The sequence below is a fragment of the Vigna radiata genome, chromosome 11 (genome assembly GCF_000741045.1).
Source record: "Vigna radiata var. radiata cultivar VC1973A chromosome 11, Vradiata_ver6, whole genome shotgun sequence".
Classification (NCBI taxonomy): domain Eukaryota; kingdom Viridiplantae; phylum Streptophyta; class Magnoliopsida; order Fabales; family Fabaceae; genus Vigna; species Vigna radiata.
Genome location: NC_028361.1, coordinates 3,218,321 through 3,239,389, shown reverse-complemented (window position 1 = coordinate 3,239,389; position 21,069 = coordinate 3,218,321). Strand labels below are relative to the sequence as shown.

Genomic DNA, 21,069 nt, shown 5'->3' with positions numbered 1-21,069 from the left:
CATAGAAGTATAATTCATAAAAAAATGAGTGTGTTTATAGAAGTTAAGCACGTCTTAAGAGATCTTCAACTATAAATACAGACTATACAATATAAGTAAAGTTTCAGTAATGGTGAGTTCTGCATCGAAATTATTTTAAATGGTTTTCATTTTTTATGTTAAATAATATATAAATAAAGTTTTATATTTCAATCAACTCAGCCATTTAGGAAAACGAAGTATTAGTCTTTTTATTAAATTAAAAGTTTATTTAGAAATAAATTTCAACATGATTTAATTTATAAAGTGGGGGTATTATGGAAATTAAGAGGAAAAGAGGGGGCAGATGGATAGTTAGGTGCAATCATTCAGAAAAAACTGGCGTGAGTGTTTATCAGAGGTCAGAATCCAGCTCTTACATAAACGTAGCTTGGACTCGTACAGACTTTTTCTTCTCTTCCCGCACCTAAAGCAGCTTCCACTGTAAATTTAGCCTCGCATTTATTATTATTATTATTATTATTAACCAAACAAAAGCAACAAAGTAAAAGCAAAAGATGCCACAGAGACACCATCTTCTGACTTAGACCACCAAGTGTTACCATAATTCAACCCTCAAAGATTCACTCTCCTACTCTTTTTCTTCTTCACGGTTAGTTCACTCCATTTTCACTACATCACTCTCACTTCTTCACCTCTTGTGCGATTTTCCTTTTTCCATTCCCGATTCTCTCATCTCTGCATTTTCTTCTTTTGATTTCTACATCCTTCTTGATTACGGATTAATAAATAGGTTTTATTTTGCCTTTTTCCTTTATAGTTAATTTGGATAGCATTGCATGAGTTGTGTTGTTAGAGATTGTGTTTCTGTTAACGGATTCGTCATCGAGTTTCGCTACTGGAGTTGAATTTCATTGAGGTACGGTTTTTTTACACTGATTCTAAGCGGTTTAGATGACTGTGAATGTGTTGTGCGTAATTCTTTGGAATTGTAAGGATTGGGGAGTAATGGAAAGTGTGCAAGTTAAGAAAATATTATGGCGTTGAGGTATGACACGCTAGGTTGTCAGAACATGCATGCTTGTGTTGTGTAGCATAAGGCTTTGGAATATGTTGCTGATGACGTTCACTTTTATATTCGTATAGAAATAATCTGCCATATCAGATGTTAATAAACTGTAGAGTGTTTTATAAAAGAAATCTATAGTGTGTTTTAATCTAGATTGATGCTGAAGAATGATGGTGTTGATCACACATGGAAACATTTTTTTCTTTAGGGGGACAGTCTGAAGTAATTAACTGCACATATCTATGTTGTGATGAAGATAATATTATGCTGGTTTTTGTGGAAAAAATAAGGTTGGTGATAGGTTTATGATTCGCCACAGACTGACAGTATGAATTATAATTAGGTTTAGATATTTGGTTCCTATGTTGTAGATTTTAGTTGATAAAGGCCAATTTTGCGATCAAAACCTTGCAGCAATGTGATGCTTTTTAGTTTAGGTTTTCAAGAATTGATAATGGATACAATGGTTAAATTGGACTTTAGTCACTCTAGCATTATGATTTGTTGTTTACTGTTTTATATATACTACTATATTACCCTTCTCACATTTTATACATCTTAGGGTAACTATCGAATTTGACGAGTGTCCCCTCTCTTCCTCTCTGTGTGCATTGCGTTCCTTTATTTTGGAATCAATGTTCACAGTGCTTTCTTGTTTATAAATTTTAGATATATTACAATATATGATATACAGATTTAATGAAAACTTACAGAAGAGGGATTTTGTTTATTGAACACATTAGATTGAGCCACTCACACTCTTACAATTTACAAGGCTGGAGTAGAGTAATATCCTTTCTCATTTTTCATGCGTTATTTATTTCATGGTTTGCTTGCAAATTTCTTAATTGGAAAAGTTTGCAGTGAATTTTGTGAAGTATGATATAATTTCCTTTGTGAACATTAAGAATTTAACTTGAACTTTTACTAGCTTCACATCCCAATTTATCTGTTACATGATACATATCTTCTACACAAAGTCCTTAGTGAGTGAAAACATATAAGCAAAGGTACTCTAACCTCCTTGCTTTTTCTTATTTTTGATATCTCTTTTGTATTTAGTTGCAGAATAAATGTATAAGAGTGACTTCATTCAGGACCAATCCCTATGGAGGTAGCTTTCTTAATTAAATTCCTTGGTATTTTTCACTGAGCTAGTTGAGACTTTACATTTATTCTGATTTCTAATGTTGAATACTTGGCATAGGTGGTGATGCATTGGAATCTCTGGTGTTGCATTCTTTTGGGATATCTTCATATATATTGTATTTTTCTTAGTTCAGGTCATCGCCTGAATAGGAGTACTGGCTTAGAGAGGTGGTTGGGTTATTCTGGGTCACTTGTGCGAGATGATTCTCAACTCCATGATTCTGCATTTGTTGACACATCAACTTTGTCATCACCATCGAATGTCTTAGTCTCTTGTGAGGACTTGGAAGGTGTAGGATCTTTTAATACCACGTGCTTGCTAAGCTCAACTCATTATTTAAAATCTGATATTAACATTTATGGTGTTGGAAACCTGGAGCTACTTTCTGATGTGTCGCTTTTATGCCCTGTGGAAGGGTGCATGATATCAGTAAATGTGTCTGGCAACATTAAACTTGGTCAAAATGCATCTATTGTTGCTGGTTCTGTGGTTTTATCTTCAGCCAATCTGACTATGGAATACAATTCTTATATAGACTCATCATCTTTAGGTGGGCCACCACCTTCCCAAACTAGTGGAACTCCTGTTGGCAGTGAGGGAGCTGGTGGAGGGCATGGTGGGCGTGGTGCATCTTGTTTAAAAAATAATAAGACAAACTGGGGTGGTGATGTTTATGCTTGGTCTACATTGTCTGAACCATGGAGTTACGGGAGCAAGGGTGGTGGGAAATCTCATATAAAGCAATATGGAGGGAATGGTGGAGGACGTGTTAAGCTTCTAGTGAAGGACACTTTATATGTAAATGGATCTATTATTGCAGAAGGAGGAGATGGAGGGTCTGATGGTGGGGGTGGCTCTGGTGGAAGTATATTGGTTCATGCTGTGAAGCTGTGAGTATGATCTGCTTGTTTGTCTATGAACTTATACCTGTTTTTTCATTTGACGACTTCTAAAATTATTGTTTAGGGGGTCATAGCTATTATTTGAAGAGAGAAATGCTGTTTATTTTTGGAATTTAAGTAACTTCTACAAACAGTTACAACATCATTGCTAATAGTTTTTTCACATGTAAATGGTTTTCGAAGTTTAGATGATGAGAAAATAGCAAATGTTGGTAATATTTTTTAATGATATTGATGGCTGAGAATTGTAGCTTTTGTTGATGATGGCATAGTGCTTAATATTCTATTTAGATGGATCTGCTTGCATTTGGTATGGTCAATTGCAATTGCAGAGGTAGTAATCTTTTTCTTCCGAAGAATGTGGATGGTTTTTTGGAAATGTCTTGTTCTTGTTGAAGGTTTGAGTTGTTTCCAGTTTTTAAAAGTGCCATATCTGTATTGAAGGTTTTGTAGGGAACTACTACATGTTATATAGTGAGTTGTGCTAGTAACTTTTCTTTTCAACTTTATTTTTGGTGGAGTGTAGGAAGGGGTATGGTACCATCAGTGCCGCAGGTGGGAGAGGATGGGGTGGAGGGGGTGGAGGAAGAATATCACTGGATTGTTACAGTATACAAGAAGATTTAAATGTTACGGTTCATGGTTAGTTCTATTTCTCACCTGTACATGTTAATCATACCAATGATGACTCATGCTTAATCTTTTATTATACTCTAAGGGTGTTAAGGTTAAACTATGTAAATCAAAATACCATTAATTATAATCTTTTTTCGAACAAATAAAGGTTTTCAGTTTCAGTTTTCAATGCGAACATAAGAAAACCTTTCCTGTTTTTGTTATTACTTCAAAAGATGGTGTCCAAACCTATTCGACTAGGAAACCTCCTAACTTGTCAGATTTACCATGGAATTATGAAGATTTTTGAAAATTGTTCCCCTGATTTTGATTCTGGAATCTATCCGTCATTATTCCTGATTACAGGCACACAGTTTACATTTTTTGCTGGTGCTGAGAATATGCATTTGATAATTTATGTTCTTTTGCTAAAGTATTTTTGGTTGACATCATTGTATCTTCAATTTTTTCAACTCAAGTAACCTGCAAGGGTGCTGTTTTTCTTCATCTGGATAACAAGAAGGAGCTTATACACAATACATGCAATTGTTATGACAGGAGGTTTGAGCATTGGCTGTCCTGGGAATTCTGGAGCAGCTGGAACATATTTCAATGCACATTTACTGAGTTTGAAAGTTAGCAATGATAATGTCACAACAGAAACTGAGACTCCTTTGCTTGACTTCTCAACCAGCCCTTTATGGTCAAATGTTTATGTGGAAAATAATGCAAAAGTTTTGGTTCCACTTGTGTGGTCCAGAGTCCAGGTAGCGAATTACACTCATTACGTACTATACCAACAAACAATCATGATCACCGAGTCACCATTTCATTATTTTTTTAATATTTCTCGTGCCTTAGAGAATTATTTTTATGATAGTGTTTAAGCTCATGACAGTTCTGATCTGCTAAAGCATTTTGTAGCGATAGTTTTATTGCTCAAATTATTAAGAAAAATATCGCCTGAATTTTTTTTCTTGTAATATTACATTTTCTTTTGTCTTTGAAAACAATTTCATTGATATATTTTATAATTTTCTTTACTAATCATTGCTACGTTTAACCATTGGAGCCAAATGGTTGATTTCTGTTTGAATTCTCTAATTATGAAGGTCAGAGGCGAAATTAGTGTATACAGTGGAGGAAGCTTAATCTTTGGGCTGTCTGATTATCCAATTTCTGAGTTTGAGCTTGTTGCAGAAGAGCTTTTATTGAGTGATTCTATCATAAAGGTATATTTTGTGATTTAACTTTTTTTCTGTTATAACTTTAGTTCCATTATCAATTCATATAGGTGCCACTTATTTTGAACTACTATTTCTTTGATTTGTAGTATCAACTTGTAATTTGACAATTTTGTCTTTAATATATGAAGGTTTTTGGTGCATTTAGAGTTTCTGTTAAAATGTTACTCATGTGGAACTCCACAATGCAAATTGATGGTGGTGAGACTACAGTTGTGACTGCTTCGGTGCTTGAAGTGAGAAATCTTGCTGTTTTAAGGGTATAATGCTCTATTATTTATTTGAAGTTATGCACAATTCTTGGTTATATAACCATGTTTTGTTCCTGGTGGTTTGGAACTTCCATTATCATACTTGTTTCTTGCCTTCACAGCAAAATTCTGTAATTAGTTCAAATACAAACTTGGCTTTATATGGTCAAGGACTGCTGCAATTGACTGGTGAAGGCGATGCTATCAAAGGCGAGCGATTATCCTTGTCTCTGTTCTATAATGTAACTGTAAGCAATTATCTTTACAAGGACTTCTATAGTTTTTATACTTGTTGAAGTGGTTAGAAGAGATTTAAATGATTTTTAGAGTTCTCCCTTAACCAAGGGATAATAATATCAAAAGTTGATTGAAGTGCTGTTAGTGGAAGAAAATATCTGGATGGTTTTACTCTTCGACAGATTTTTGTTTACAATTTTGTATCCCAAAAATCAAACTTAGAATCTAATTCAATCCTAAAAAAATTAGCTTATAAGATAAGGATGCTTAAACCTTGGTGGGACTATATTGATAATTCTTATTGACGTGAGATTTCAACACTCTCTTATGCCTAGGATTGAATATCTAGAGTGTGGACAAATGCGAGTGGCCCAACAACACAATCACTTGTGCCTAGGAATAGATATCTAGTGGAGTGTAGGCAGATGTGAGTGGCCTAATAACATATATGGGACAGATAATGATACCATCTTGTAACTTGAGCTCATGACTTAATTCGACCCTACAAATTGGCTTCTAAGTTATGGACTATCTAGGCTCTATATTTGGTCAATGGGCCATTTTAGCCTAATTTAAAAGAAAAATAAATAAATAAAAAATTAATTCTAAATTAAAAAATTAAAAAATATCATATCTTAAAAAGTGGTCTTTAATCTCTAATCCAATCTTACAAAAACAACTTGAAAGTATATGTTTGCATTTATATACTATAAATTTGATTATATCTCTATTCAATATGGGAACTCGGATAAAATATGTATTTTTAAAATTTTAGTCACATGAATGAAATGGATTTGAATTTTTCGGTACAATGATTTGATATATAAATTTCAATAAAATAATATTACTTTCATCTTTTTAATTATAGTTGTTATTTTCAACTTTACTAATTGTGGCTATTGTTTTCAGTTATAGTTATTATTTTCAATTTTTTTAATTATAGTTATTATTTTTAATTTTTGTCCCCCCATCCAACCTGTTTTATGGGTTAGTTGGTTTTATGGAGTATTCTGGTTCAACGGGATGATTTTGTTTTGATACCTCTACTTATTAGAACTAGAATGACCATATCTTTATTTGATGTAGGATCTCAACCCCACCTCCACGAGTCAAACGATACCCTTAATGGACATGTGAGTTTTAAAGCGTGGATTAGTGTAGGTGGTCCAATAATAACACCATCTCATGCCTAGGATTAGGCGTGTAGAGCATAGACAAGCATGGGTGTTTTGGTGATGGATTTAAGATGAATTCTTTTACTGTCTTATAATTTTGTTTTGAGGTCTAAGTTAACTCCTTTAAACCAGTTTGAAGATGTGAATTATCCAAACATTATAAGAGTTACTTTGGTTGTATCTCTAATTGATATTCTCAACAAGTTGTATGAAACTTTAAATTAGAAGTAATGACTAAAGAATATGTTTAGTTTTGATCAGTCATTGATTTAAACTCTAATAATTATACATGAATTTATATATAACAAGTTAAAACCAAAAAAATGAAAGAATGAAGCTATATCTAAAGTATGATCCTAAGTACATAATTTACTTCAGATCTCTGAAAAAATAGGTTATCTACATAGATTCAAATAAATTCTGATATAAATACAAAAACGTCAAGTAAACCAAATCTGCATATCTCCTGGGAACTTTTGCTGTCTTTGTAATATCTTAATGTATCTAAACTCCTTCAGACCAAGACAAATTTGTGTTATGTCATTGTTTCTCAAATTTATGAATTTTCCCCTTTGAAGTTGCATATGGATGCAGCATTTCAATTGACAGTGTTGCTCTTTCGACAGGTGGGTCTAGGTTCTTTACTTCAAGCTCCTTTGGATGACGACACTAGTAGAGGCATGTAAGTATGATCGTGTTCTAGTTGCATTGCTTGATTAAAACAATTTCTATCTGGCCTGTTTGGAAGCTCTAAATTTAATCCTGTTTATTGATTTTTATAATTATGTTTGTAGGGTGACAAAACATCTTTGTGATGCACAGAGATGTCCAATGGATTTGATAACGCCACCAGACGATTGTCATGTCAATTATACACTCTCCTTCTCACTGCAAGTAAGCTTTGTTTAGTTATAGGAAAAGTGCTACTTTTAGATGTATTTCATTTTAAAAAATTAATATATTTTCTTATGATTTTACACTCTTCGAATTAAGCTGGAACTAATTTTAATCCCACCCACGTATTTTGCATTTAATGCAATTATCTAGTTTCTAAGAAATGAATTCTTTCTGGTATTCATAACTATTTACCTAAATATTTGCATTTGCTTTTGTTTTCGTAATTACATATGTGTATCATTAATGTGTTATGAGTTTTATAGCATGAAATAACATCTTTCTATCATTGCCACTATCATTTCTAATTCATTATACTTTTATTGTGATTTTTGTGATGGGGTCAACATAAATGCTGTGAAATATCGCTGTTATAGATGAACATCATGGCGAATTCTTATGAGTTTTTTTTGCAGATTTGTCGTGTTGAGGATCTTCTTGTAAATGGCATTATGAAGGGAAGCATAATTCACATTCACAGGGCTCGAACTGTGATTGTTGATACAGATGGTATGATCACTGCATCTGAATTAGGTAATTAAAATGTTGAAGAGATGTTTTTTTCTATACATTCTGTTCTTCTAATTAAACTGTTCACTTAGCTAGTAAAAATGCTAATTACCACGAAAGGATAGTATTAAGATTTTGATTAGATAGGGACCTTTTTCAGGTTGCACTGAAGGTATTGGCAAGGGAAACTTTTTGAATGGAGCTGGTGGTGGTGCTGGACATGGTGGAAAAGGAGGATCCGGATATTTCAATGGGAGAGAAAGTATTGGTGGTAATGACTATGGAAATGCTATTCTTCCATGCGAACTGGGTAGTGGAACTGAGGGCCCAAATGAGTCATATGGGCATGTTGTTGGAGGCGGGATGATTGGTAATTAGTTTAATACCTACCTTGACTTTTTATGTTTCATGTAAAGGATTCTCCATACTTATTTCTGGCTTATTCACATGGATGAAGATGGCTACAAATGCTATATCTACTGGTGCCTCTATTCATTATAAAAGGAAAATGCCTATTTTTTTTTTTCTTGTGATATTTTCTGATCACTTAAGGTTTGTTTAATCTTGTCTAGTGGTAGGATCCATCCAGTGGCCACTTTTGAGACTTGACCTATATGGAACCTTGAGGGCCGATGGTGAAAGCTTTAGCAAATCAATAACAAGCAGTGATGGTTCTTTGGTGGGGGGTCTAGGTGGAGGTTCCGGTGGGACAGTCCTTCTATTCCTTCAAGAACTTAGACTTTTGGAGAATTCATCCTTGTCTGTTGTTGGGGGCAATGGTGGACCTGTTGGTGGTGGTGGTGGAGGTGGAGGTCGAATCCATTTCCATTGGTCAAAGATTGGTGTGGAGGAAGAATATGTTCCTGTTGCAAGTATTAGTGGCACCATGAATAACAGGTATGCATAATCATGTCTCTCTTGATGGTTGTAGAATTGGGGAACATAATAGATTATTACTGTTTTTTCTTGGGCCAAATACTTTTTTCTTGTAGTTAGAGGATTAATGTGGTGATATAATTTTTGAGGACCAAATTCTGGGCTCACACTTTTAAGGAACTTGAAAGTTGAAACATGTTCATTGTGAATAATTTAATCAGCATCAGGGTAAAATGATGACGTACATTTTCTTTAAATAAACTTTTCTGAGAAACATCATCTCTTTCTTCATATGATTTTAAACAGTGGAGGTGCAGGGGATAATGATGGTCATCATGGACAAGAGGGTACTATAACTGGGAAAGCATGCCCTAAAGGTCTTTATGGAGTTTTCTGCGAGGTTTGCTCCTGTAGTTTTTTCTTTTTGTTTTTTTTTTTCCTTCTCATTCTTCAATTTTCTTAGAATGTTAGAGATATTTACCTATCACTTGTGTGATAAGTTAGAGATATTTACCTATCATACAGAGATGAAAGTTTATTGCAGCAGATTTCTGGCATGCGTCATTATAGCCTTGCCTTTAATCTGCTTAATGAAAGAAATACAGAATAGGTAAGAAGAATAGAGTAGTTACTTAGAGTGTTAAGTCCTAGCCTAGTCTCCCCCTCATAATTATTACTCATCCTACACCCACTAGAACTGAATTACTCTCTTGCTGCCCTCCTTATTCCCAATTCAGCAGTTAGTTACGCAGTGGGTAATCTTCCATTCCCTCTTTTGGTCATGATCCTCAACATTGTGGTCCCTTTCCTCATCTCACTCTAGCTATTTAAGGGATCTTATTTTTAAACGAGTTATGTGCAAATAGATTGGTGATTTGACATGTATTTCAAATCTTTGTTAATTTATCCATTTTGACAAAAATCAATTTGGAAAAAAAATCAAAAGAATTAGGTCCACAATGATACTAAAGAATTAGGTCCACAAATTTGTTAAACTGTGCAAGTGATTTTACAGGAATGTCCTATTGGTACCTATAAAGATGTTGATGGTTCTGAGGAAGATCTTTGCATTCCTTGTCCTCTTGATCTTCTTCCAAATCGTGCAAATTTCATATATAAACGAGGTACTTTTGATGATAAAACTTTGCTATACACACATAACATTATGTTATATCTCAAACTTTTTGGATGGTTCTTTTCATATCAGGGGGTGTTACAGAACGGTCTTGTCCATATAAATGCATATCAGACAAATATCGGATGCCAAATTGCTATACACCTCTAGAGGAGCTCATTTATACATTTGGGGGTCCCTGGCCTTTTTCAGTAATGTTATCATTCATTTTATTGCTCTTGGCTCTGCTACTAAGTACTTTGAGAATCAAGTTGATTGGTTCTGGCTCATATCATAGTTCAAGTTCAATTGAACACCGTAATCATCACCGTTTCCCATATCTTCTTTCCCTCTCCGAGGTATTATTCTGAGGAGAAAATTTCCACTGCTAATTAGTTCTTTCTCAGTATTAATTGAGCCTTAACACATCACTCTGAAACTATTGGATGCATTATTTCTTTGTGTTTGAAAACCAGGTTCGTGGAGCTAGAGCTGAAGAGACTCAAAGTCATGTACACAGAGTGTACTTTATGGGTCCTAATACTTTTAGAGAACCCTGGCATCTTCCTTACTCACCTCCTCATGCTATAATTGAGATTGTGTAAGAGCAACTACATAATGAATTATGCATACATGCATGTTGTGGATACTGAAGTCATATTGCTTTATATGTGTGGTTGTGTTGTAATAAAACGTATTATTTTAGCTTAAATATTGATCTACTGTATTCCTGAATATTGAGTAGATATGAATAGTAAATATTGATTCAATGTACAAAAAGGATATCGAAGTTTTTGTAAAGACCACTGTATATAGAGAATTAAGGGTTAAACAGATGTAATTAATTGATCACAACAACTGTAATAGACAACTAACTAACTCGGTTACAGAAAACTGATAACGGTCTACTATAACAACAGTGACAGTTTTATTTGAGACAATAGAGTTATACACTCAGATCCGCCTTCAAACTCAAGGTGATTGAGAAACTAAAGAATGCTCAGTTACATGGAGCTTGTCCTTAAGGAAACGAAATCTAGTAGATGACAAAGACTTAGTAAACAGATCAGCCCACTGATCTTGATCAGAAATGTGCTGTACCACCAGTTGCTTGGTGACAACCTTCTCTTGTGCAAAGAACACATAAATTTTCACGTGTTTTGTCCTAGAATGTAATACTGGATTATGAGCCAAATTCACAGCGTGGAGATATGTAATACTGGATATTAGGATTAATTATATTGAATATTGTATAATTATCTTCAATATTTTAGGATTATGTTTTTCCCCTATAAATTCACAGAATTCATCTTATGCTTTGTTGTTTCTTTCTCTGTCTCAACATGCTATCTAGAGCCTGACAAGAAAATGATTCTAGGATATCTGATAAATCTTCTCTTGGAATCTGTACTTTTTTTCTATCTCATCACTGTTTTGGCAATACAGCTCCCGTGACATTTTTCCAACTGGGACTGATGCTGGTCTATTCTTGACTAACATTATCGGTATTGTCTCCTCAAGGCCGTCTATCTCTGCTGGTCCCATGGGCATTGTAGGTCCCATGTGCCACCTCTCTCTGCATGTTTCTCCCACACTGAATGACTAACAGCAAGCTGATAACAAACTTATATGATACCAGTAACAGTTTTATTTTGCGGAAAATATGTTGTATGTTTTCTGATTTAGAAAAGTTACAACAGAAAGCTATAAATTGAAAATAAGGGAATAAACCTTTACACTAATCTATCCCTGAAAATCAGGGAATATATACCTAAATAAGGAAGTAAAACTGATTTTATTTACATTAAATCCTATTACGGGCTTTACAAATTAGGATTGGATGATTCTGATTAATAGCTTTGATCTCCAACATATTTGATAATAGAGTTATACAATAACTGAAAACTCATTCCTACTTATAAGCTATTCATTTATATTGATATAAATCAGCACTCTTACTGTAACATAAAATTACGCCAACTTGTTAACTGTATCAGTTTAGATTGATTGAAATCATTAATATCTGCCGCAAATAAAAATCACACTCACTTGCTAACTATTGAACATATCTTGTACTCTTGATATTACCATCTAAATGAGCGACAGATTTATTACTTCTTTAACAATATATATATATATATATATATATATATATATATATATATATATATATATATTATATTTTGGATTAAACTAAATCCTAATGGTGATGCAGGTATGAGGATGCTTTTAATAGATTCATCGATGAAATCAATTCAGTTGCTGCATATGATTGGTGGGAAGGATCAGTGCATAGTATACTTTCGGTTGTTGCATATCCCTGTGCTTGGTCCTGGAAGCATTGGAGGCGAAGAGTCAAAATCAGTCGTCTTCAGGAATATGTGAAGTCTGAGTATGACCATTCCTGTCTACGGTCCTGTCGATCACGTGCTTTGTACAAAGGGATGAAGGTTTGACTTGCAAAGCCTTTAACATGATGGAGTAATTTCCATAAATTCATAGTTAGACTGGTTCATATGGTTTGAGAATGATTTTACATTGGTGGTCATGACTTTTTACAAACACGATTTGATTCCTTGGAGATTGAAGAGTAGATGGATGAATTATATGGAGATTTTAAAACATGTATTTTCGGCTATCATATTTTCAGAGAAGGAAATAGATGTGTTGATAGACTAGTTTCCTTTGGTATTGAAAGTCATAAAATGTTCCTCCCTTTATTTCACATGAATTTTGTAGAGATAAATTGGGCTACCGCAACTTATATTTTGTTAGTGGGTTTGGTTTTAACCCCCCTACCCCCCACTTTTGTATTTCTTTTTTCATATACTTGTATTAAGAATGCTGCATATGATTAATATGCGCTATAGTGCTAACCTGGTTGGGATTGTGGCCTGTATAGTGATGCAATAGACTTCTTTGTTTTTTATTAAAAGGGATACTTCTAAAGAACAATTCAAGCCAAATAACCACAAAAGACCTAGTCTTCCCTTATGGTAAAATATTCCTAAATTTATATAAAGATATTGAAATGGTATGTGTTTTGGGCACAACCATAGGTGTGATAACAGAAATTTGAGCCATGTATTGTGCTCACTCTTAATTCTAATTTCTAAGCATAAAATCTTTTAGCTTCTAACTTAAGATTCCATGCTCCCTAGACATGAGAATTGTTTTAGTAGAACTATATTTTTATGGATTGTTTTTTGTTTAGTTATTTCTTGGGAACTATTTGGAATTCCTAAAAGGAATAAGTGGTTTTATATTTCATTTAACAAGTTACAATATGACGATATCATGGTTCAGAAGATGGTATGTTTACGAGATTGCATTCCTTTATTTTCTCACAAAAGCCAAAGAATGGGATATTAAGCATAGGTATTAATTTTATTTATGCATGTTATGTAGAAGTATACATGTTTGCTTCTCAACTTCTCTATTTTCACTGGTTTGTATTAAAATCTAAGTCCTTTCAATGAATGTTTTCATTTGGTTAAGTTATACATAGTCATTTTTTAGACTCTTTAATTTAAGAAACATATTATGCAGGTTGGGACAACTCCAGATTTAATGGTAGCATACATCGATTTTTTTCTTGGTGGTGATGAAAAGCGATTGGACATTGTGTCAATTATACAAAAGAGATTTCCCATGTGCATAATTTTTGGTGGGGATGGGAGCTACATGGCGCCTTATTATCTTCATAATGATACACTGTTGACAAACCTCCTTGGTCAGGTATATTGATTATTAAGGTTGTTAGGATTTAGTCAGTTATGTTTTCTCTATACATAGCTGACATTCTAATCTCAAACTTGATATCTGCAGCATGTCCCAGCAACTGTCTGGAATCGCTTGGTAGCGGGACTGAATGCTCAGTTAAGGACGGTAAGGCATGGATCAATTCGTACTGCACTAGGTCCTGTTGTTGATTGGATAAACAGTCATGGAAACCCCCAACTTGAGTTCCATGGAGTTAAAATTGAGCTGGGATGGTTCCAAGCAACAGCTTCTGGATACTTTCAGCTTGGCATTGTGGTAGCAGTTGGGGATTATTCCCTTCTTGATTTGCATCAGTCTGATACTTGGGTTGGCACTGATGAAGTAGTGAGGTAATTTGCTAATTTATGATCCTGACCGAATGCTCTATACATACAGACTATAACCCTTGGTTTCTTTTGATTAATCCTGTTAACATGACAATGAATGAGAACAATGGATTTATTTTGTCCTATGAGAATTAATAGTGCTAATTGAAACCAAACATTGTAAATCTTTTTAACTTAGGAAATACTTTTGGAATGAACATTTGGCCTATGGAAATATTGAGAAATCAGGTAAAGAAAATGTTTTTTCTTTATTTTCTATTTGCAATAACTAATATGCCACCTTGTTTTCACTGTTATTGTGGTTTTAACCATTTGTTGTTGAATTCGGATTTGGAATTAATGGTGAAAATTAAGAAGAAACCAGAATCAAGAGATTCGATATACGGAAATTAATCGGAATTAGTGTTGTCTGATTTATGCTATTAATAATTTGTCTTTCCTTCTTTCTTGCTACAACAGTTATAGGAATAATTATTTTCCTGATTTTCAGGCTAGCTTAATGTAAATCCATTGGGCATAAAAATAGCTTAATAAAGGTCATCAAAATACTAGTGCACACTCTTCTACGGCTACTCTTGCTCAGAAGGGTTATCTTTCTAGTTTTCATGTCAGCCACCAGAAAACAAGCTCTAGGATTGTTGATTCTGGAATCTCCTATCATTTGACTCTGGCTATTTACATATTTTAGCAAGTTGAAGGGGATTTTTAGAATAGGTATTAAATGTAGTAAGTAATTGTATTAGAAAACAGTTATATGATGGACCTATGAGTTGTACCTATCTTTGTACCTAGGACTATAGTTTATGCTTTTGATCTCTGCTCTTTACTCAATCAGGTCAAATTCTATGAACATAAATATGAAAACATGAGAGGAGTGATTAAGCTCTCTCAAATGTAGTTTCTTTTATTTATCTCAACTACAATCAGATACCTCACTCTTTTTTGTTCGTTCACCAACCTCTCTGCCCTGTAACCCCTCCTGTCTTTGGATCTACCTATTTTGTTCAAAATCTTAAGTTTTGGCACTGTAACTCCTCATGTCTCATTTATGCTGTTGTTAATAGCATTTGATGTAATTACGATCTGTTCTTCCATCATTTTAGCTGCATCAGTTATAAGAATAATTATTTTCCTGTTCTTTTGGGCCAGATTAGTGTGCGGAATTATTGTCCTATTCTTATTTATACCTCCCCATTAAAACGGTGAAATATATTCACTTTTCCTGGGTTGGACAAGTCTGAGGAAATAGGAAACAAATTAAAATAAGAGGAACTTTAATAATTATTATTAAACAGAAAACACATTCTTAAACTGAACATGTATTCGTTCAAAGCTGTTAAATGTTGTTTATGACTATTGCTATTCCTTGTGATACTAATGATGATTTATAATACTCACTTTTAGAAACTTGATCTATTAGCTTAGATGGGTTAGGAAAAAAATGCAGGATGCTTACTCAGGTCTTGGCGTAGAAGCTTGGATTTTTTTACTTTGTTATGATATGAATGGGTATTTAGAGATGATTCTTGTTTCCCTTGATCAAATTGATATTGAAATCCAGCACAATGCGTGATTTACTTATGCATAAACCCTAAACCCTTACTAATTCTATGCTTATAGCCTTCAAGTTGCATTGTTTCTTGATATTTCTTATTATCTCGTAGATTATGATTTGTACAGATTCAGTTTAAATCCTGTATTTTATTAGGCTTACATTATTTATTTATTTGTTACGTACGGCAGGAAAAATGTGCCACACGGAAAAAAGAATCTTAAGCAGCTGCAGCATAGTTGGCCATATATGAGTAATTCATTATCTCTTAAAAGGATAACCGGAGGAATTAATGGCGGCCTTATAAATGATGCTACCCTAAAATCATTGGACTTTAAAAGGGACTTTCTGTTCCCACTTTCTCTCCTGTTGTGCAATACTAGACCTGTTGGTCGCCAGGTAGTTAAGCTATTTTAGGTGATTAACCTCTCCACAACTATAAATTGAACACTGTCTAATGCATGACATCTTTGTTTCAGGACACTGTACAGTTTCTGATTACGTTGATGCTTTTAGCAGATCTTTCTGTCACTCTCCTCATGTTGCTCCAGTTCTACTGGATTTCTCTTGCCGCTTTTCTTTCTGTTCTACTAATTCTTCCTCTTTCTCTACTTTCTCCGTTTCCCGCTGGTCTGAATGCATTATTCAGTAAAGAACCCAGGAGAGCTTCACTTTTTCGAGTATATGCACTGTGGAATGCTACTTCTTTATTTAATATTGTAAGTTCTGTCTATACCGTTATACAACTTAGTATAACTATGGTGTATGTGTAAGTGGAAAAAATGAGCATTTCACCATAAGTTGCTCGCAGCAAATTGCCCCATCATGCTTATGATGCATAGCTTTAATGTGTTTCTATTTCAGGAAGAATATGGGTAGAACGAGTCCAAAATATTTCAGACTTGTGAAGTTTTTTTATTAAATCTTGACTGTAAATTATCTCGACTGGCTTTGTTGTGAACAACCTGCAGTGAAGATGCTGCGATACATATCTTGAAGTGGTTATTGCAGATAATATTGTTAAGACATCTAATAGCTCTAGTGACTAAAATGCAATTCCTTAGAGTGTTGAAGTTGTTAACAAGGCTTATATTAACAATAGCAATTTTTTATTTGAAGAATACTATATTCAGTAAAAATTTCTTCTTGTTTTGCTAATTAAATTTGCCTGTAAAAATTTATTGTAGAGGATTTTGAGTAATGTTTGTAGCAAAAACATATTGCATAAAGCCTTTGAAGCATTGAAATAGAATCAAAATTATGATACATTCTACATCTCAAACATTAAAGCCTCCTATCTGTCTTAATATTTGCTGCTTATAGAAACCAACTAGTAGAGCTCTAATGTAAAAAAAATTACATTGAATTGCAGAATTGGTAATGCCCTGTAATATTTATAGAATTATGTGCATTTTGAATTCTTACATTTGAAATACAGTTTTCACTATCTAATATTTGTTTGTGTACGGGCATGTGTGCAGGGAGTTGCTTTTATTTGTTGTCTCCTTCATTATGCACTATCCCACTTTCACCACCCTGACGAAGCAAGTGCGCGTAATATTAAGAGGTAAGGCTGTCAATTCGTAATGACACCATTTTATCTCGAACAACAATGGCTTATGCTACAAACAACCTACATTTTTTGTTTAAATTTACTTCTGTGGCAGTAAAGTAAAAATATACTAAAAAAGTTTATAATAGTATCATCTTGTCTATTATACTATAAAGCCATCAGATTTATTTGTATTTGAACAAGATAGCCTATTGAATTATGCATCATCATTGAACTGCCTCTCCATGGAGGTTTTGATGCCCGAGGAAGAAAATTATCCTGTCATATTTGATAATAAACTTGTTACAAGTGCCAACCCTAGCTAATTTAATAACAGGTAGTCTGAAAGAAACATCTCAGATAAACTTTCAGGAACTGACATGAATCACAAGCAGCAATGGCAGATTATATTCACACCATTCATTTATAGTGTTACTATAAAGTCCTTTGCTGCTAAAATAGTTTTAGCTGGCTTTGTTAATTGTTCGTATCTTTTTTATTTATTTCTTGTTTATAAAAGCTTTATTTTGAAGTCTGGTTATATGACATTCTTACAGGGAAGATGACAAATGTTGGCTTTTACCTATCATCCTTTTTCTATTCAAGTCTATACAGGCTCGATTTGTCAATTGGCACATAGCAAATCTAGAAATTGAAGATTTTTCTCTATTTTGTCCCGACCCAGATGCATTTTGGGCTCATGAATCTGGATTCTGATAGAAAAAAAAAGAAGCTTTAGATTATGAAACCTGGATGCTAAGTTTTTGATAAATCCAATAGTTCAAAAGATGCTACGTTCTGACATGGTTGTGAGCCGGCGTCAGCAGCAGCAGCATCCTTGCCATGTGAATATATTCAGTGATGTACAGGAGAATGAAGTACAGGACAGTTCTGCACATTTTAGCTTCTTTGTAAAAAATCTCTATAGACGCCTCTTACTAATATTTTTTTTTTTTAATTTAATTCTTTTGGGACGCTTTCTTGGCGTTAATACAACTGACTGAAGCATCACTATTTTCTTTTCTCTCTTTCCATATATATTCATTGTAAATTTGATTTTCTTAATTAAAGCAATTCTTTTTCCCACGAAGGCTTCTATCTGAGAGAAGCCTTTATCATTTAAAAGAAAATAGTAAATCTGCAATCCTTTGTTTTTATTTTATCCATAATGATTGAACATGAATTAGAAACTTTATAACAACTTAATTTGCTAACCAAATAAGATAGACTCTCCTTTTGCTTGTTATTATCTTATTTTTTTATTTATAAATTTGTCTTTTCTTTGTCTTATTCTTTGTTCAAAGGGAATGATAAACCTTATGAGAAGAATGAAAGAAGGAAGAATAAGAATGGGCTGACCCGCTTTTTGGGAGATCAGATTAGTGCGCTCACAACTTAATTGAGTTTCCAATGCTATTATTTGTTACAGAACTTGACAAACCGAGTTTACCTTTTTATTTTTATTATTTTTAAAGATGGACAATTTTGGTATAGGTAGGATTTTCATTGATTTTATTCTGACGTACCCCATGTTTAAACATTTAGTTCTGTTCTTTAGGTTATTTTTGCAATGATTCTTGGAGCATCAATGCTTTCATTCACATTGATGAGAATGCTCAAGGGGAAAAATAATTTTTATTAATGCATTATAGAAATGTTACACGTAATATATTACTTCACACAACATTAATTTCTTTACCTATACAATTAAAATTTTAGACAATTTTAATCTCCAAATTTTAGTTGTGTGATTTTGATTCTTAATGTGTAAGTTATCTTAATATCTAGTTTTAAATAAAAGGGTTAGACATCTTAACATACATTTTTTTTATACAATTTATAGTTAATGTAATATTAAAATAATTAAAAGGTATCTTATAGGTCTCAAGTAAATGTGAAAGTAAAATGCTATTTATACATTTATGTAGAGTTAGAAATGTTGACATAAAAAGTTACGTGAACACTTGTAAAAATAAATGATTTTATTAAATTTTATGATTTTATTGTGGGTAGTTAATTAAGATAGAAATAGAAAGATAAGAGTAATAAAAAATAATTACAAAACACAACTAAAATTATACAGATTTTTGTAAAAATAAAATTATAGAAAAAAAAGATGCTAAGAATGAATTCAACCAAAAAAAGGCTATACACAATTTGTTTTACAGAGAGTTTAGGTTCAGGGAATTGAGCTATCAGAATATAATGGAATGGCATCAGAAATAGGCTAATCTTTGTAATAGAGCCCTGTGGCCATTCGTTTAGATTGTGAAAACCATGAAAATATTAGTGAAGGGCCGAGCAACATAGAGCATAGGCAGCGAATATACAACACCCCGACCTGAGTCCCGTCACCATTGAATGTTGGAAAGGTAGTAATAATGACGCACCCAACAATAATGTTCCAACTTACGTAGGTTACTGCCTTCTTTCAGAGGAGATTAAAACATTTTAGATTATGATGTTTGCAGCTGACAGTGAGGGTCATCGCGAATTCTCTTCGGCTTCCAGTCGCATTCATCCTTGCTTTGTCGTAGCGCAACAAAATGCAAAGCATCACTCTGTACTTGATAGATATGACATGACCACGGATATGAGTCAGATGCAGACCAAACCTTCAAATCTTCAAATTCTGTTTCCTCAGTCAGTGACTCAGCCACACAGTACACAAGATCAGCCTCTGGTTCCGAATACCCAGCAACGGCAACACATCCAGGAGCCACAAATCCCTCTGGAGCCCGTGGCTGCCAAATTGATACCGGAGCAACATAATCTTCCGAGCAGTTTCGCCACACCTGCACATGTTGTCAAAACATTCTGTTGATATAGGGCATGAATCTTCCGAAATAAAAACTCATAATCAAGAGTAAATCTACCAAAACAAAACTCCCAATCCCTTAATTTTAGGATTTTCTTACAAACACGTCTATATTTAGTATACAATCAATCAATATTTATTGTTCAGTAAATATACAATATTTACATCGTTATTTCAACACTCCATCTAGACGAGGGTTTAAAATCCACTTCTAAAGATTGTATGAAAACTTCAAAAACTTATCACAGTTGGATTTGTACCCACTGTAGGACCACTCATAAATATTTACTCCCATGCTCGAAACGTTCAGTCCTTGACACAAATGGACGTGTTAGAAATCTCATTCGTAGATATAGCCAAATTATAGTATATAAGGCATATAAACCTCACCACTGACTCTGCATAGTAGAAATGAAGGCCGCAAGACCAGAGCTATTGGAAAAACTTAGAGCTTTGCTAACATGTGAGAATCATGATACGCAGTAACCAATAATTGTGGAATTATTTTTCCTTAATACCAAAAGTATCTATACATGGGTATTTAAAGGCAAATGTAATCCTCATGAAAGAAAATAAATCTCCTAAAATAAAGACTCCAAATCAGGACGAAATCTAGCAAATAAATCTTAGTCCCATTACCTTAAATTTAGGGATTTCTTAGAAATGATTAGAGATCCCACATGTCAAATAATAGTATATAAATATATGTAAATCTCACCTTGTGAAGTTAGGTCTAAACTCACTTTTTAAGATGGTAATGATGCACCCTTCTAGGAGAAGGGGTGTACAATCAATGTATATCTATTGTGTGGTAAATGTTTGATATTTACAATCATTTTGACACAAACAACAGCATGGTACCGTAAACTGAAGAAAATAGCAGTCAATGAATCTTTGCCTAATATTTACATTCATTTTCTAATGGTTGGAATAAGAAAAACATTAATCTTCTTCTCAAATGATCTATGAAACTTAATTTGCTATCATTTGAATGTCGTAACAGGCTAACTTAGTTTTAACCT

At 33.6% G+C, this 21,069-nt stretch overlaps 2 protein-coding genes across 7 annotated transcripts in view; one reads left to right on the top strand and one right to left on the bottom strand.

The window, feature by feature from the left end:
* The first annotated feature begins 393 nt into the window (after positions 1 to 393).
* LOC106777648 lies at positions 394 to 18,315 on the top strand. Of its 6 annotated transcripts, XM_014665314.2 has the most exons (26): positions 394 to 631; positions 800 to 898; positions 2,111 to 2,162; positions 2,256 to 2,487; positions 2,749 to 3,088; positions 3,627 to 3,742; positions 4,274 to 4,482; positions 4,828 to 4,947; positions 5,091 to 5,219; positions 5,333 to 5,458; positions 7,249 to 7,304; positions 7,417 to 7,516; positions 7,933 to 8,050; positions 8,187 to 8,396; positions 8,599 to 8,923; positions 9,209 to 9,302; positions 9,918 to 10,026; positions 10,110 to 10,375; positions 10,493 to 10,617; positions 12,232 to 12,466; positions 13,566 to 13,754; positions 13,845 to 14,128; positions 15,869 to 16,076; positions 16,157 to 16,396; positions 17,159 to 17,244; positions 17,787 to 18,315. In XM_014665314.2, exons 3-26 carry the CDS (start codon positions 2,157 to 2,159, stop codon positions 17,944 to 17,946), a joined length of 4,083 nt encoding a protein of 1,360 aa, XP_014520800.1. In that variant the 5' UTR covers positions 394 to 631; positions 800 to 898; positions 2,111 to 2,156; the 3' UTR covers positions 17,947 to 18,315. The 6 variants fall into 6 exon arrangements, with proteins under 6 accessions (XP_014520800.1, XP_014520797.1, XP_014520796.1 ...); XM_014665311.2 differs by having other exon boundaries at positions 2,117 to 2,162; positions 2,256 to 3,088; XM_014665310.2 differs by having other exon boundaries at positions 2,256 to 3,088.
* Positions 18,316 to 19,330: 1,015 nt separating this feature from the next.
* The window catches only part of LOC106777074, a 56,593-nt gene continuing 54,854 nt past the window's right edge, over positions 19,331 to 21,069 (bottom strand). The window contains exon 63 of the mRNA XM_014664592.2: positions 19,331 to 20,024. Coding sequence (XP_014520078.1) covers positions 19,686 to 20,024 — 339 coding nt within the window. The 3' untranslated portion in view covers positions 19,331 to 19,685. The remainder of the gene's footprint in view (positions 20,025 to 21,069) is intronic.

Excerpts from the sequence above, each read along its gene's own strand:
- LOC106777648 (XM_014665313.2), top strand. Across the intron at positions 4,483-4,827 it reads TTGTGTGGTCCAGAGTCCAG|GTCAGAGGCGAAATTAGTGT; the intron begins GTAGCGAATTAC and ends CTAATTATGAAG. Across the intron at positions 12,467-13,565 it reads CTTTGTACAAAGGGATGAAG|GTTGGGACAACTCCAGATTT; the intron begins GTTTGACTTGCA and ends CATATTATGCAG.